We start from the raw sequence: 14,209 nt of genomic DNA, 5'->3' as shown, positions 1-14,209 counted from the left end.
TATTGAGCAAATATAAGGGCTGAGAAAGGGTGAGATAGGGAAAGAACAAAAGAGAAGGTCTGCATTAGGGTGGACAGCAGAAGGGATTAAAGACAAAAGGATCAATGGTGCAAGACAAAAGGAAATGTTAATTGGTCAAGATAAAAAAAACCAAGAGGAGGCGTAACTAGGAAAAGGGGAATCATCAGTAGTGACAATTATTTAAAATACTGTGATCGGATCATTTAAACAGAGATGTGACCTCAGTTTAATATTTCATCCACAAGATGACACTTGCAACAAAGCAGCACCTGCACAGCACTGCACTCAAGTGTGAGCTGTGAGTTTTGTGATTACCCTCTTAACCTAGTAGCTTGTGACTCAGATGAGATTGCTCCCAACTGAGCTGAAAATGTGTTGCTGGAAAAGTGCAGCAGGTCAGGCAGCATCCAAGGAGCAGGCAGGTTAGGAAGGCGGTGCTGAGTTCGAGGGATTTGACTGAGACAAGGTGGGGGGAGGGGAAATGAGTTGCTCCCAACTGACACAAATCTGGCATGGATAAAATAAAATGCTGTTTTTATAACTTTTCATTCTGTCCCATTTGATCTATCTTAATTTCCTTTCCCCCTCTCTTCTAATTGTTAAACTTCCTGTACTGGATTGACATTGTCTTAAGTGTTCTAGCTTATAGCTCCTACATCCAATTGTGAGTTGAATGTTCATTGAAATCTCTTCAGTCCAGTTGGTTACAGATTTATACAGTTTCTTTCCCTGTACACATAGGTCCCTGATCCCATGTAGATGATACTGTGCGACCTGCCTCTCTAATTACGGTCATGATCACTGCATAAACCAAGAAAGAATGTGGACAAATGTAAGTGTAATGAATGCCAGTTCTTACTGCTGACCAACACAGACAATCCTTTAGTCTGATTATGTAAGAGGTTACATTCCACGTGAGCCTCATTCCATTCTATTTCATCTAATCTTATTATTACAGCTTTGTACAGTATTCCCTTCTCCATCATGTACTTGTTAAGCTTGATCTTTAATCCATTCACACTGTTTGCCTCAACTATGTTATGGATGTGATTTACTTGCTTTTCTGAAAGTGCAGGGGTGAGCATGTTAGATAGTAACTAACATAACACCCACTGGCTGAGCCAACTTGCCATTCTTGCCAACCAATTAATTAAGAGCTGATCGGGAGAGGATTATCACAGGCTTTGATAGTCATGTCCTGGTTTGCCTGAAGTTGCTGGCCAATCAGATGCTGGGTTGAGGCCTACTCCTGAGAGAATCAAAAGGCAAGAAGAAGTGATTTTTATCAACTAGTTGCAAAGTGAGAGTCATGGGGAGAAGGATGGATCAGGAATCTAACTTTCAAAGGCCAACCCTTACCTTATTTCCAAATTCTCCCATGTTGAAGTAAATTGAGTTTTCCCTTCTTCCACACTGACTTAGCAGACAATTTGTCTTGATTTCCAAATTGGGAAACTAGCCACCTTTCTTGCCCATCGGGAAGCCAGATAATCAGAGGCATGACAAGTTGCGATTCTTAAGTAGCCATTAGTTAGTAGCAGCTCAAAGAAACTCTTTGTTGACCTTTTCACCAGCTTAATTGGTGAGTTGGCAAAAAGGGAGCAAATACCTCCTTTGTGACAACTTACCCAAATATTACCTCTTCTTGTCAGCTCTTTTCCATCCTCAGGGAGGGGAAGATTTCATCTTGTGTTATAATGATTTCTATCTCTAACCACTCTTTGGCAGGTACTAGGAGATAGCAAAGATTGTGTCAATTCTGATTTGAACAAACTCTTTTGTCTCAGTAATGTCCATTAATGGTGTCAAATATTTTCCTGTGAATGTCATGTCTTATTTATCAACACTGTGCTCGTAATTCACCTTTACTCAATTATTCAGAGGAACATGGGTGTTGAGAGAGTTAGCACGAGCAATACCATATCCTACAGTCAGTTTGATTAAATTAAAAACAAAGTAAGACATTTACAAAATGTATTAGTCACTATAAAGTAAAAGTTCCTGATTTATATTGGCAAAGTTTACATCTAATCAAGAATTAATCTGTGATTTCATTAAAAAGTTACCAAATCAGATTATTCCAGGCATGACATTTATTAGTTCTCGGTAAAGTGAGTAATAAACCAATTAAGTAGTGTTTTCTGCTACAGTAACATTGTTTGAGTTATTTTATGGTCTTTATGTAATGCTAAGAAGCCATAGTCGATGTCTTGAGGTAGGACTGCAATGTTATCAGGAACACCACTGAGCTTCCTCAGCTTCTTCAATGAAATTTTGTTTGGACTCAAGAAATGCAGAAAGCTGCTTGTTATCACTAAGTTATTGACAATTCATGATTGAGGCTTACCTTCATGTTACAACTTGTTGCTGCAAAATGTCATTGTCGGTGATTGCAGCTTAGGAAGAATTGACAAGATACACTTCAAGAACCAGCTTTTGTATCAAAAATCATTCAGTCTAATAACCTTAGAGTTACAATGGTATCGCAAATATGCTTTTAGCCAATAGTGATTCATGGCTCGAGAGTACAAGTGGCAAAAAAAATCCTGTAACAAAAAGAAACTTGCATTGATATAGTGCCTTTCACAATCTCTCGATAACTCAAATCACTTTACAACAATTAACTACTTTTGATGTGCAGATACTATTGTACTATACATTGGGCATAAAGTAGAAAGTCATTTCTACTTGTTACAGTGAAAGTAACCAATATCTGCTCTTACTGATTTCCAACTTGCCTTAAATCCTAAGCATCTGTTGTCAGATTACCTCTTCTTGTTATTGTGACAGAACGAATTCTGTTTCCCAAAGCTTCAGCTGAGCTATAAAAACTCCTGAATCTGAAACAAATTTGGTTACACCGCACACCTTCACTTACCTGCATATTGATGAAATGTTCAGGTTTGTTGGTTTGCTGTAGGCAATGCATAGCTTGCCATCGGAGTAAACCAAAAACTGCATTTATGTCCACATCATTATTTCTGTTCTTCATCCCTTTAGTGAAAGGACTAAGAAATAATAAGCAGGCCTCTGGGGAGAATGCAGGCCACAAAAAAATGGGGTCAGGGAGATGATGCAAGCAGCTTGCAGGCAGATTCTTCCCTTCACACAGACCTGCCCACTATCCAGGTCTCACTGAAGGTAGATCTATTTATGCAAAGCCTTCAATTGCATTGTTTTTCATTAAAACAGGGAGCAAATATACTTGGATCTTCATGATAGAAATTCACTATACGAGTTTATTTTTCCAGAAAGAAATTTCAAAAAATGCTTCCCTTGATTTATTATAAAAAAGGGGGCTTTTTACAGAGATCTGTTTCTCTGTGAAGAACACTGATTATGACCTGTAAGGTATATGTACCCTGAAGCTTTTGATCAACATGTAACATGAGAGATTGTTCCTTCAGCATCTGTGCTAGAAAATATGACGTTATAGCAATTAAACACAATGGTTTATATCAAACTTTATAAGCATTTTGAGTTATTGGCAGCAATGAAAAATGTAAAACAATACCCTTTCTTTTTTATATAAAAACGTTTGATCCTTTGAGTCTGAAATTCATATTTTATAACAAAGTGCATGGCAAAATGAGATTCAATAATTCAAAGCACGAGATAATTAAATATTGAGACTCTGCTTATTTTTGTTATTACTGAAACAAATGCAAATAAACAAACATGCTTTTGGTTTTGCGTTTGTTATATGCAAAGTTAATTGCAACAAACTTGCTGCACTCATCAAAGGATTTAGCTATTTATGCTGCTGATGAAGTAATTACATATATTTGACAGATGCAATGATTAATAGTTTGAGAACAACTCACAGCTATACTTTATTTAATATCCAGATTTCCTGTGCTAAATTTCACAAAGATAAAGCCTTCAGGTTTGGATTGCTTTATGAGTCAGGCTTCATGCAGCAAATGTACACTATAATGTACATTTTAAGCAGAGACTCGAATCACAACACTAAACGCAGTCTTGAAAATAGCCAATTGTAAAAATAAAAGTAGCTTTCCTATATTTTTCTGAAGGGTTGTTTTAATTTCTTATCTGTTTTGTGCACTGAGATTTCCATGAAAGCGTAAAATGCTCCAAAAGATTTGCTTTATTTAAGAAGCTAACAATAGTATTTACGTAGGTCTTTGACAGAAGCCGAAATCTTTGGCATCAGAGCATTGTGCTTGAGCCAGTAACTTCATTCTAGTAGACGTGAACCCTTTGACACCAGCCCTTCAGTGAGTGAGAATGGTGGTACATTCCGTGAAGCAGCAATGATCGAGTATCAGCTGATGCGTTCCCACTGTGACATACCGTCTCACTGTCTCTCCCTCACTTTGTAGGTGGAATAAGCCTTGCTGCTAGCCCCTGGGCCGGGAGGTTTAAGCAGATGCTGAGCTGTGGATAAACTGAGAGCGGGAGAAACTGCATTTGGAGCTGGAGTACAGTACTGACATAATATTCAGTAACTGAGCTGAGCAGAAAAGTAATGGCTTCAAATTTTAATGACATTGTCAAGCAGGGATATGTGAAGATTCGTAGCAGACGCTTAGGGGTGAGCATTTTTCTTTAATGCTTTGTTCTTTACGTCAAAGCATTGTCTTTGTGTCAATATTTACAATGAATGGAGTATATATCATTAGTAATAAGTGTAGCTCAGATACGAGCTGTTACTGTAGATTAGCAACAAGGGATTATATCCACAGTTTATAATGATATCATAAATACTGTACTTTGGCTTTTTAATTTCATTGAGCAACATTATCAGGAGGATTGTACATTACAATAAGTCACCTTATTGAATGACTTTTTATTATGATTCTGGAAAAGTTACTGTTTTTGCTGCTTTTGTTTTAAACTGAACACATATGTTTTATTACTTGATGACAGATGGGTGTCCCAAATAGAAAATTATGTTGAAATGAAGTAACTAAAACAGTATCTAGTGATCAAAATGAAGTGGTATGTATAAAATTAATATTTAGCTTACATTTGTTGTAATCATTCTAAAACAAATGATTTTACTTCCAAGTGTGTGAAAGAGTAGAGTACAATGAAGGAAAGTTTCTTGTTCAAAATAAATAATGCTTTACCAGAGTATAATAATGAAATGAGCTTGTGAAATGATGAAATTATTTCTCTTCACTTTTCAAAATGTATTTAAAATTCATCACAGTGTACGTTGTTTGAAGTTGCATCTGATTGTGGTACGTATCAAGTGGCAACACTACAGCTCACAATGTGAGATGTGTCCTTTTACATTAATATATTTGAAATCATTACTGAAATATTATTCTTATTCATATTTTTGGAAGAGCCTGCACCTATACTGAGTTTCCTCTTGTGTGTATAATTGGTTATCTACAATATTTATAAATCTCTGTCATAATGAGTTGAAGAAACCTCCTCATATATGTTAAGCAAGCTCAGATTGAATGTAATTGGTAAGCAAATAAGATGTTTGAAAAGGTCAAAGTTGAGTTAAGGTATCAAGTGAAGTTGAAGTCTATAGGAACTTTAAGTAGTTTTCTTGTAAAGAACTGTTTGGCAGTTTTTATTTGGCTTGACAAAGGAAAGATCACAATTTTTTCTGGACCATATACATGACCGTCTTATAAATAAACAGCATTTGCTTTAATCTATGTCATTGTGCTGGATGATTGAGAGCAAGCTTTGCAAATGCTTTGCTATGAAAACTGCTCTTTGAATGTATGGTGTTTGAAATTTGGAGAACATGGCGGAGGGGTTGCGCGGGTAAAAAAGAGTGCAAGTTGATGTGAAGTATGAAGGCATATTACTGAAGTAGTGGTCAATGCTCTGGAAAGATAATGCTATACCTGTCCTTGAGATCAAGATAAAGAAACTGTGAGACACGAACTCCCAAACAACCTCCTGGGCTTAAGTGGTCTAGTGCGAGCCTGTCTGGTTATTCACTTATATCCGTGTTCTACTAAATTAGATTTGCATTTTTTTATTAACTGTTAAATGTACAGAAAACACAAATTTTTTTGTCAGCTATGAACAAGTTAAGATTCTTTTGGATTGTATTTCAACTTTGTAATGTTTTTAAATGGCATTTGAAGTAGGAGCTTATACAAAAAGGAGTAAATATGATCAATTATAGATGCCATCAATTTGGAGCCGCCGAATTATTGCAGCATAGAAGGATGTTATGTGACCCTTCACTGTCCATGCCAGCTCTCTGCAAGAGCAACTCAGCTGGTTCCGGCACCCTGCATTTTCCCCTTAGCCCTGCAATCCTTATTTTTCTTCCACACAATTACTCAAATCCCTTTTGAATGTCACCTTTAATTCTGCTTCCACCACACTGACAGGCTGAGCTTTTCACATCGCAGGGAAAATGAAAACTTTTTTCCTCATGTTACCTTTCGTTCTTTTGCCATCCACCTTGCATTGCTGTCCTCTGATTCCAGACACTTTTATCAGTGAAAAGTTTCTTGCTGTACAGATCCCACGCTACTTTGAACATGTCTGACAGATCTCTCAAACTTCTCGAAGAAAAACAACTCCAGCGTCTCCAACCAATCTACATAACAGAAATTGCAAAGACACCACTTCTCCAGAACTATACTTGTACATTTTGTTTCTGCATCGAGAATGAGGTGCTGGAAAAGCTTAGCAGGTCGGGCAGCATCTGAGAAGCAGGATAATTGACGCTTTGAGCAAAAGCCCTTCATTAGGGATAATGGATTTCCTGATGAAGTGCTTTTGCCCAAAACGCCAATTCTCCTGCTCCTCGGATGCTGCCTGACCTGCTAAGCTTTTCCAGCACCTCATTCTCGACTCTTATCTCCAGCAACTGCAGTCCCCACATTCGGCATTTTGTTTCTGCACCCACTCTAATGTCTTTACATCTTTCTTAAAGTCTGCTCCTCAGAAATGGACAAAATGCTCCACTTGCAGCCAAACCAGCGTTTTATAAAAGTTCAATGTCACTTTGCTTTTTGTACTCTCTTCATCTATTTATAAAATTTAGTTTTTTTTAAATGTGAAAGACATATGTTTTTATATAGCACCTTTCCTGAACCACAGGAATGTTCCAAAGCACTTTTTAATCAACAAACTATTTTTGAAGTGCTGTCATTATTGCAAGCTATATCTGCCTTCGACTCAACATTGAGTTCTCCAATTTCAAATAACCTCCCTTCCCATTCCCCGACTCCCTTCCCATCCCCGACCCCCTTCTAAACCCCTCCCAATTCCTTCCACTGCTCCCTGCTACCAACCGGATTCACTCCTCCCATTGACCAACCAGGTCATATCCTCTGCCTGTCTTCACCTATCTCCACTTCACCACCCTGCCCTTGCCACCTCATTTATCTACAACTGCCCCCACATCCACCCCCAGCCCTGAAGAAGGGTTACACCCGAAACATCAAATTCTCTACCTCTTGACGCTGCCTGGCTTGCCATGTTCTTCCAGCCTCCAGCCTGTCTAGATAGATCATTTGGCAGCTAACATTAGCACATAGCAAGTTTCCATAAACAGCAATGTGATAATGACCAGATAATCTGTTCTCATGATGTTAATTAAGTGATAGATATTGTCCAGGTCATTAAGGATAATTTACATCCTTTTCAGTGAAAAGATGCCAAAGGATTTTTTATATCCACTAAGGAAGCAGAAGGACCCTTGATTTAACATTTCATCAGAAAAGTGGTAACAGTGCAGGATGCCTTCAGTAGTCCATTGGACTGGCTGTTTTTAATATTTATAGTCAAACTGTTAGTGGGGCTTGAACCCACATCCTTCCAATTCAGAGGCATGTGTGCTATCAGCTGAGCAACTATAACATAGGGCCAGGAGTAGGCCATTCAGCCCCCTGAGCCTGTTCCACCATTCAATGAGATCATGGCTGATTTGTGGCCTAATTCCATATACCTGCCTTAGATTATATCCTTTAATACATATGCTTACAAAGAATTATCTATTTCAAATTTAAAATTAACAACTGATCTTATACCCAGTACCGTTTGTGGAAAAGAGTTACAAACCTTTTCCACTTTTTGTATGTACGAGTCCTTCCTAACATTCTCCTTAATGGACTCTCCTTAATTCTCAGACTATGCCCCTTGGTTCTAGAATCCCCAACCAATGGAAATAATTTATCTTTATCTACCCTGAATTTTCCTGTTACTATCTTGAAGACTTTTATCAGATCACCCCATAATCTTCTAAAACTTACAAAAAACAGGCCAGATTTGTATGATTTCTCCTCAAATCATAACCCCTGAAGAACAGGTATTATTCTTATTAACCTACGTTGTACTTCCTACAACAATATATCCTCCCTGAGGTGTGGTGCCCAGAACTGCTGACAGTACTCCAAGTACAATCTAGCCAGGGTTTTGCAATATAACTTCTGCATCCTAATACTCCAGTCATTGAAATATAAAGTCAGCAATCAATTAGCTTTCTTGATTATTATCCGCACCTGTTTGTGACATCTTAAAGATCTATGTACCTGAACCCCCAAGTCTCTTCGGACATCCACTGTATTTAACTTCATACCAACTAGACAGCACCTTGATGTATTCTTTCTCAGTCTAAAATAGATAACCTCACACTGGCTTATACCTACCACAGTTTTGACCATTCACTTATTCTATCAATATCGCATTGTAATTTTATGCTATCGTCTATGTTATCTACCATGCCATCTAACTTTGCATCATCAGCAATTTTGAATATATGGCTTTCTATGCCATTATCCAAATCATTAATAAATGACATGAATAATTGAGGTCCTACCTGTAAAATGGAATTCCAGAATGGTTTTAATCTATTTTATGACCAGATGGGGAGGTAGTATCTCTTCCCTTTTTAACCGTCTACCGGACGGTCATACAAATATTTAATTTCCTTTAAGACATACAGCTATCACACTTCAATTATACATAATTAATGAGATAAAAATAAAGAATCTGAAGGTACAGGGTTTTCTGGAGTGAAATAAGGAGGAATTTTACCACCAACTTAAAGAAAATTAAAAACATGACATAAAATATTCAGATGTTTCAGCTTAAAAAGGAAAGTTGGGAAACGTATTTATTTCAGATCAGAAAGTAAAGGCAATTTGAACTTTAAGTTTTTAGTGTCTGTGAGGTTTGAGAAAGAGCTGAATCCTGACTATTTAGCTGTTTACTTGTTTCTTCAGCAGTGGCAAAGTTAGCTAATATCAACATTTCAGTTAATGGTGTTTTTCTAAGTTGCTTTATCATTTGGCATTGACAAACGGTGAGTGGGAGTGTGTATTCCTGTTCTTACATTTTCTCATGTCTCTCTGCAGCTCATGAACAGCTCTTGGAATATAGTTCAGTGCTCTCAAGTCCAGCTCTGTTGCTTTTTTTCAAGAGAGATGATCTGCAAGTGACTTCCATCCTCACTTACCTTCCAGATAGGTGTGCATCAAATGGGAGATATAGATCTGAGTTTCAGTACTATTTTATACTGAGATCAATTTCACTTAAAACTAATTCTTCATGGTTTCATGAGCTTTTTCCAGCCTGGTCAGGAGGTGACAGCAGCCATTTTAGGTTCGTAATTGTCCTTTTCAAAAGTCACTTTAGTCCACATAGGACCCTTGTATTGAAATCGGATCATTGGAGCTGAATATCAACATCTGTGTTTGCCATCATCATAACATCTCCTGACCACAAAGTACAGATGCAAAAAATACTTCTCCTTTGAATTTGCAATAAGTGTTCTCCTACCAGATTAATATGAAATAATAATGCAAATATTGAATCCTTATTCACTCTCTTCATCATAACCTGGCTTGAAAACCTGCTTTGGGATTGGCAGGTGGATTTATGCACCAAGCTGCACCATGTTCCAAAAACTTAACCCTTCACTGCCACATTTCAGAATCCATTTTTTTTTTACAAATTAGATTTTTCGGATGTTGGTGGGTTTATCTCCTACAGAGTGCCTGGATTTTCATCTTGCACCTAATGCTCATTTAACCTTACATCAACTTGATCTGACATATTGGGGTTGAGACTTGGTTTTGATCCTTTGATATCCCAGATGGGTCTGTGTTTAATTCACTGCGATGTCCCTGTGACCTCCACATTCATTCCTACTGGGAATATGTTCCATTCCCTTTTCTGTTTGTTTTGGGAATGGGTTTGCCCCAAATGTTTCCCAAATGTTTTTATTGGAAGACTACTGCCACAAGGTGAATGTTCAGCTTTGGTTCTACTCCCTGTGACTCTTCCATTAAATGAGGCTTCAGTTCTGCCCTACTTGCTGCCTTTTATGTGGCTATCAATCTAGCTTTGGCACTTTTAAGTTCTTCATGATCTGTCCTGATCATTTCTGGTATCTCTGACTTATTTTCGGCCCTGTTTAATTTGAATGACCCTTTCTGGGCTACCTCAAATCATAGGGTTTTACTACCCCCTGTAGAACTTCTGAAACTATCTCTATTCCTGGCCTCTGTCATTTTCCACTAGTTTAATCAGGCAGACTCCTCTTTAGTAAATCTAATCCTCACAAAATTTGGTACCATTGAATTTCTGAACCTCCATTTCCAGCTTACTTGGTGTTTGCTGCTGTTTCTCTCCAGCCTCCCTGTTCTCTCTCTGCTGTCCTTTTCTGCTTGAGGGGTATATGTTGCCAAATTATTTTCAAACAAAATACTTATCCTTGACCTTGGCAAATTTAGGATGACCTCCACTGTTTTGAGAGGCCACAAAAGTTCACTCTCCCAGTAAATTGTAACCAGTGCCACTTCTTTACACTTCCCCATGAACCCTTTTGTCAGCACACTGCAATTTAATTTTCAGCTAAGGGGAGAATCTCGTGTTTTTGTGAAGTGGAAAGGTCTGTGAGCATGCAGTTTCTCGGATAATGTGAATTCTCTTTCTGTTTTTTTTAAGCAATGAGCAGTCACCATTCTTTTTGGTACAAACACCTGACAGCTGTCCTGATCCACAGTCATGCCTGAGCAAACACTGACATCTTTAATGCTAGAGACACTGATGGTGCAGCCTGAGTTTCTAGAAAATATTGGAGCCAATGATTTTCTTTTATATACCCAGGGCTTCCTGCAATTGTAGATCTTGAGGCAGCTTCTCACTTCTCTTAATCTGATCTCTCCTATTCCAATCTCTCTGCTTTGTTCTCTTTTCTTTTTAGTTTGTCACAGTGCCCATATTCATCGGTCAGCTTTGTGCTTTGTCTGGGCCCTTGCCCTCTCTTTCAGTCAACATGAATCCAAATTGTAAACAGTATTTAGTTGTTAGTACCTTGTGGAGAATTAATTCTGCCAGCTTTTGTAGATGGCATCAATTTTTAGTGCCTCTACCCAATGATCAAAGGCATGCTGCTTAAGTTCAATTTCCTGATATCACTGGTCAAGGCATTTCTAAAGATTATGGAAATTTTGCCTGCATGCTTCTAGCTCCTGCTGGGGCACATTTTAAAAGTCCTTGTGCTGTGTCATTGTCAGTGGCTGTCTGCCTGGTACAAGAGTTTACACTTTGTGAGTTTGCCTATCAGCCTATTCTGTAATAGTAATACCCAAGGATGAATTGGCCACTTTAACTGCTGTTCTAAACTTTTCAATGAGATAAAGAGGGTGTCAACCTTTTCTGCATAAAACCCAGAGATTAAATGTGCAAACTTGAATCAGCCCTCAAAACCAAGTCAGGTGTGGTTCAGAATGGCTTTCATTGTCTTTCCTTTCCTGGAATTCTCCCTCTTTATTATCTGTTGGAAATGAAAAATGTGTTGCTGGAAAAGCGGAGCAGGAAGAAGGGCTTATGCCCGAAACGTCAATTCTCCTGCTCCTTGGATGCTGCCTGAGCTGCTGCGTTTTTCCAGCAACACATTTTTCAGCTCTGATCTCCAGCATCTGCAGTCCTCACTTTCTCCTATCTGTTGGAAATGTATTCCTAATTCAGCTTTAATTTACCTTTACTTAATTTACCTTTAAATGCCTAGGCTACTCCTAATTCTTCCAAGGGCAAGTGTTTACCTTTTCATATGTTTGTTCACCCTGCTCCACGAAGACATTGATGTCAACTGTGGGCACCTCAGGACTTTTTAAAATTTGCGGAACAAGAAAACCTTCTCTGTAGTTTCTTCATTTTGAAAAGTTTTCAGAGAAACAATTTGTTTCATCAGTCCAATCTTTCATTATTCAATGGCTTGTAATTGCACCATGAGTTTCTAAATTTATGACAAGGTGAACAGGGGGAATCACTTCTCTTTCACCACCTCTCAGTTGGTCACGCATAGTTTAATTTATTTTTAGCATGCAGTCATTGCATTTAAATTAAACATAATTAGCTAGATCAAAATGAAAGAGCCAAATTAGAAGAATTATTTGAGTAAAATAAATAGCATTTGACTTAGCGACCAACACCCACCCCCCAGCAAAAAAAACATTATTAAACCCACACAAACACAGATAACTTAACAAGTAAGAGGGCATCTAGTAATGACAAAAACGCAAGGCAATTGCTGTTTAACATTCTTAGCATCGCTGATAATCACCTGAGGCCTGACAGTTTAGCTGATGTCTCGTTTCATTGACCGTGGTGAAACTTACTGATATCCTTGAATTCTCAGTGAATAACTATCTTTTCAAGTTTTTTTTTCACCAGACACTGGCTCTGAGCTTGAGAGAGAAACTTGGCTTCTATTTCTTGATGCCCAAAACGTCGATTCTCCTGCTCCTTGAATGCTGCGCTTTTCCAGCAACACATTTTCAGCTTCTGTTTCTTGATAACAAATCCACTTTTTCTTGTCTTTCCTTTGTTGTTCAAAAACAGCTATTGAAAGACAACGCAGTGTATATTCCAGAGTCTAATTCCATAGTCCTTTTTCAAATTTGCTGATATACAGGTGACCTATGGCCCAATAAATAACCTCCAGAAGTGGGTAAAACAAGCAAATGTCACAAAATTGCATTTCATTGCCTTTTATAAACATTTTAGTCTGGGGTCAGACTGATCTTTGTTTTAAAACTCATCATTTGCACAAATCTCTCTCCCTATTCTCATCACTTGTCCATAAGCAGATTGTTATTTAATTTCCCCCATTGTGAACAGAGATGCTGTACTTCCCCATTCCCTCTGCTGAGAGCTTTGACTTTGTAAGGATCACAACAGCTCTGTGGCAAAGTTAATTTCGAAGAAGGGTTTAGTTCACATATAGTTAGTTGGGGCAAGCATAAAGGATATCATTTGTAACATAGGCACACTGGCAAATGTACAAGCAGAAACTGAATCAGAAAGGATAAAGAGATAATTTAATCAGCAAAAACTGGAGTACAGATTAACTCTGTGATACTACTTAATGAATATCCTTGCTTTTAAGAATGAGTCCAAATGTCCGCAGCAGGAGTTAGAAATCCTCAATCCATTTATGAAGCTGGGTTGATAGACCAGATGGTAATTCAGGAGTCTGGTAACTTAGGCAGCTTCTTCTCTTTGAAATTACTTTGAAGGACAATGAAATAGGTTGAAGACTCAATAAAGGGCTATTATGAGGGCACAACAACAAAGCTAAGTAAAGTGAGCAGATTAGGTTAAGGGATCAATAGAAATGTAGTGACAGACCTTTAAGGGAATATTTCAGAAAACATGGAGCGCATACATTCCATTTAGAAAGAAAAATTCCAATTAAAAATGTAAAAGTTAAATTTAAATAAACAGCATGATTAGATTAGATTCTCTACAGTGTGGAAACAGGCCCTTTGGCCCAACGAGTCCACACCAACCCTCTGAAGAGTAACCCACCCAGATCCATTTCCCTCTGACTAATGCACCTAACACCATGGGCAATTTAACATGGCCAATTCACTTGACCGGCACATCTTTGGACTGTGGGAGGAAACCCAAGCAGACACAGGGAGAATGTGCAAAGTCCACACAGACAGTTGCCTGAGGCTGGAATCAAACTTGGGACCCTGGTGTTGTGAGGCAGCAGTGCTAACCACTGAGCCACCGTGCTGCCCATATAATTGCACAATGTTTGGTGGCAGATCAAAAGATTGAACTTTTTTTTTAAAAGCAACTATTTTCTAATAAGAAGGAAAATTTAGTATGAGAGAAAACAAGCTAAAAGCATAAAAGAAACAGTAAGAGATTCAATAGATGGTAATAAATGAAAATATTGAATAAAGGGAATATTGGTCCTATGGGAATTGAGCCC

General features: G+C 38.0%; 1 protein-coding gene across 3 annotated transcripts in view; it reads left to right on the top strand.

Annotated features, from left to right (window-relative positions):
* Window positions 1-828: 828 nt before the first annotated feature.
* LOC122560041 (docking protein 5-like) overlaps window positions 829-14,209 on the top strand; it is a 424,638-nt gene continuing 411,257 nt past the window's right edge. For 2 of the 3 annotated variants that reach the window (XM_043710213.1, XM_043710215.1), the window contains exon 1: window positions 4,342-4,576. In XM_043710213.1, the coding sequence (XP_043566148.1) occupies window positions 4,511-4,576 (66 nt within the window). In that variant the 5' untranslated portion in view covers window positions 4,342-4,510. Of the gene's footprint in view, window positions 854-4,341; window positions 4,577-14,209 lie in introns of those variants that run through there. The other variant, XM_043710214.1, reaches the window with a different exon arrangement.

Source organism: Chiloscyllium plagiosum, chromosome 20 (genome assembly GCF_004010195.1).
Source record: "Chiloscyllium plagiosum isolate BGI_BamShark_2017 chromosome 20, ASM401019v2, whole genome shotgun sequence".
NCBI classification, from domain to species: Eukaryota; Metazoa; Chordata; class Chondrichthyes; order Orectolobiformes; family Hemiscylliidae; genus Chiloscyllium; species Chiloscyllium plagiosum.
Note: the sequence above shows the minus strand (reverse complement) of the source record. Positions and strands in the feature narration are given on the sequence as shown.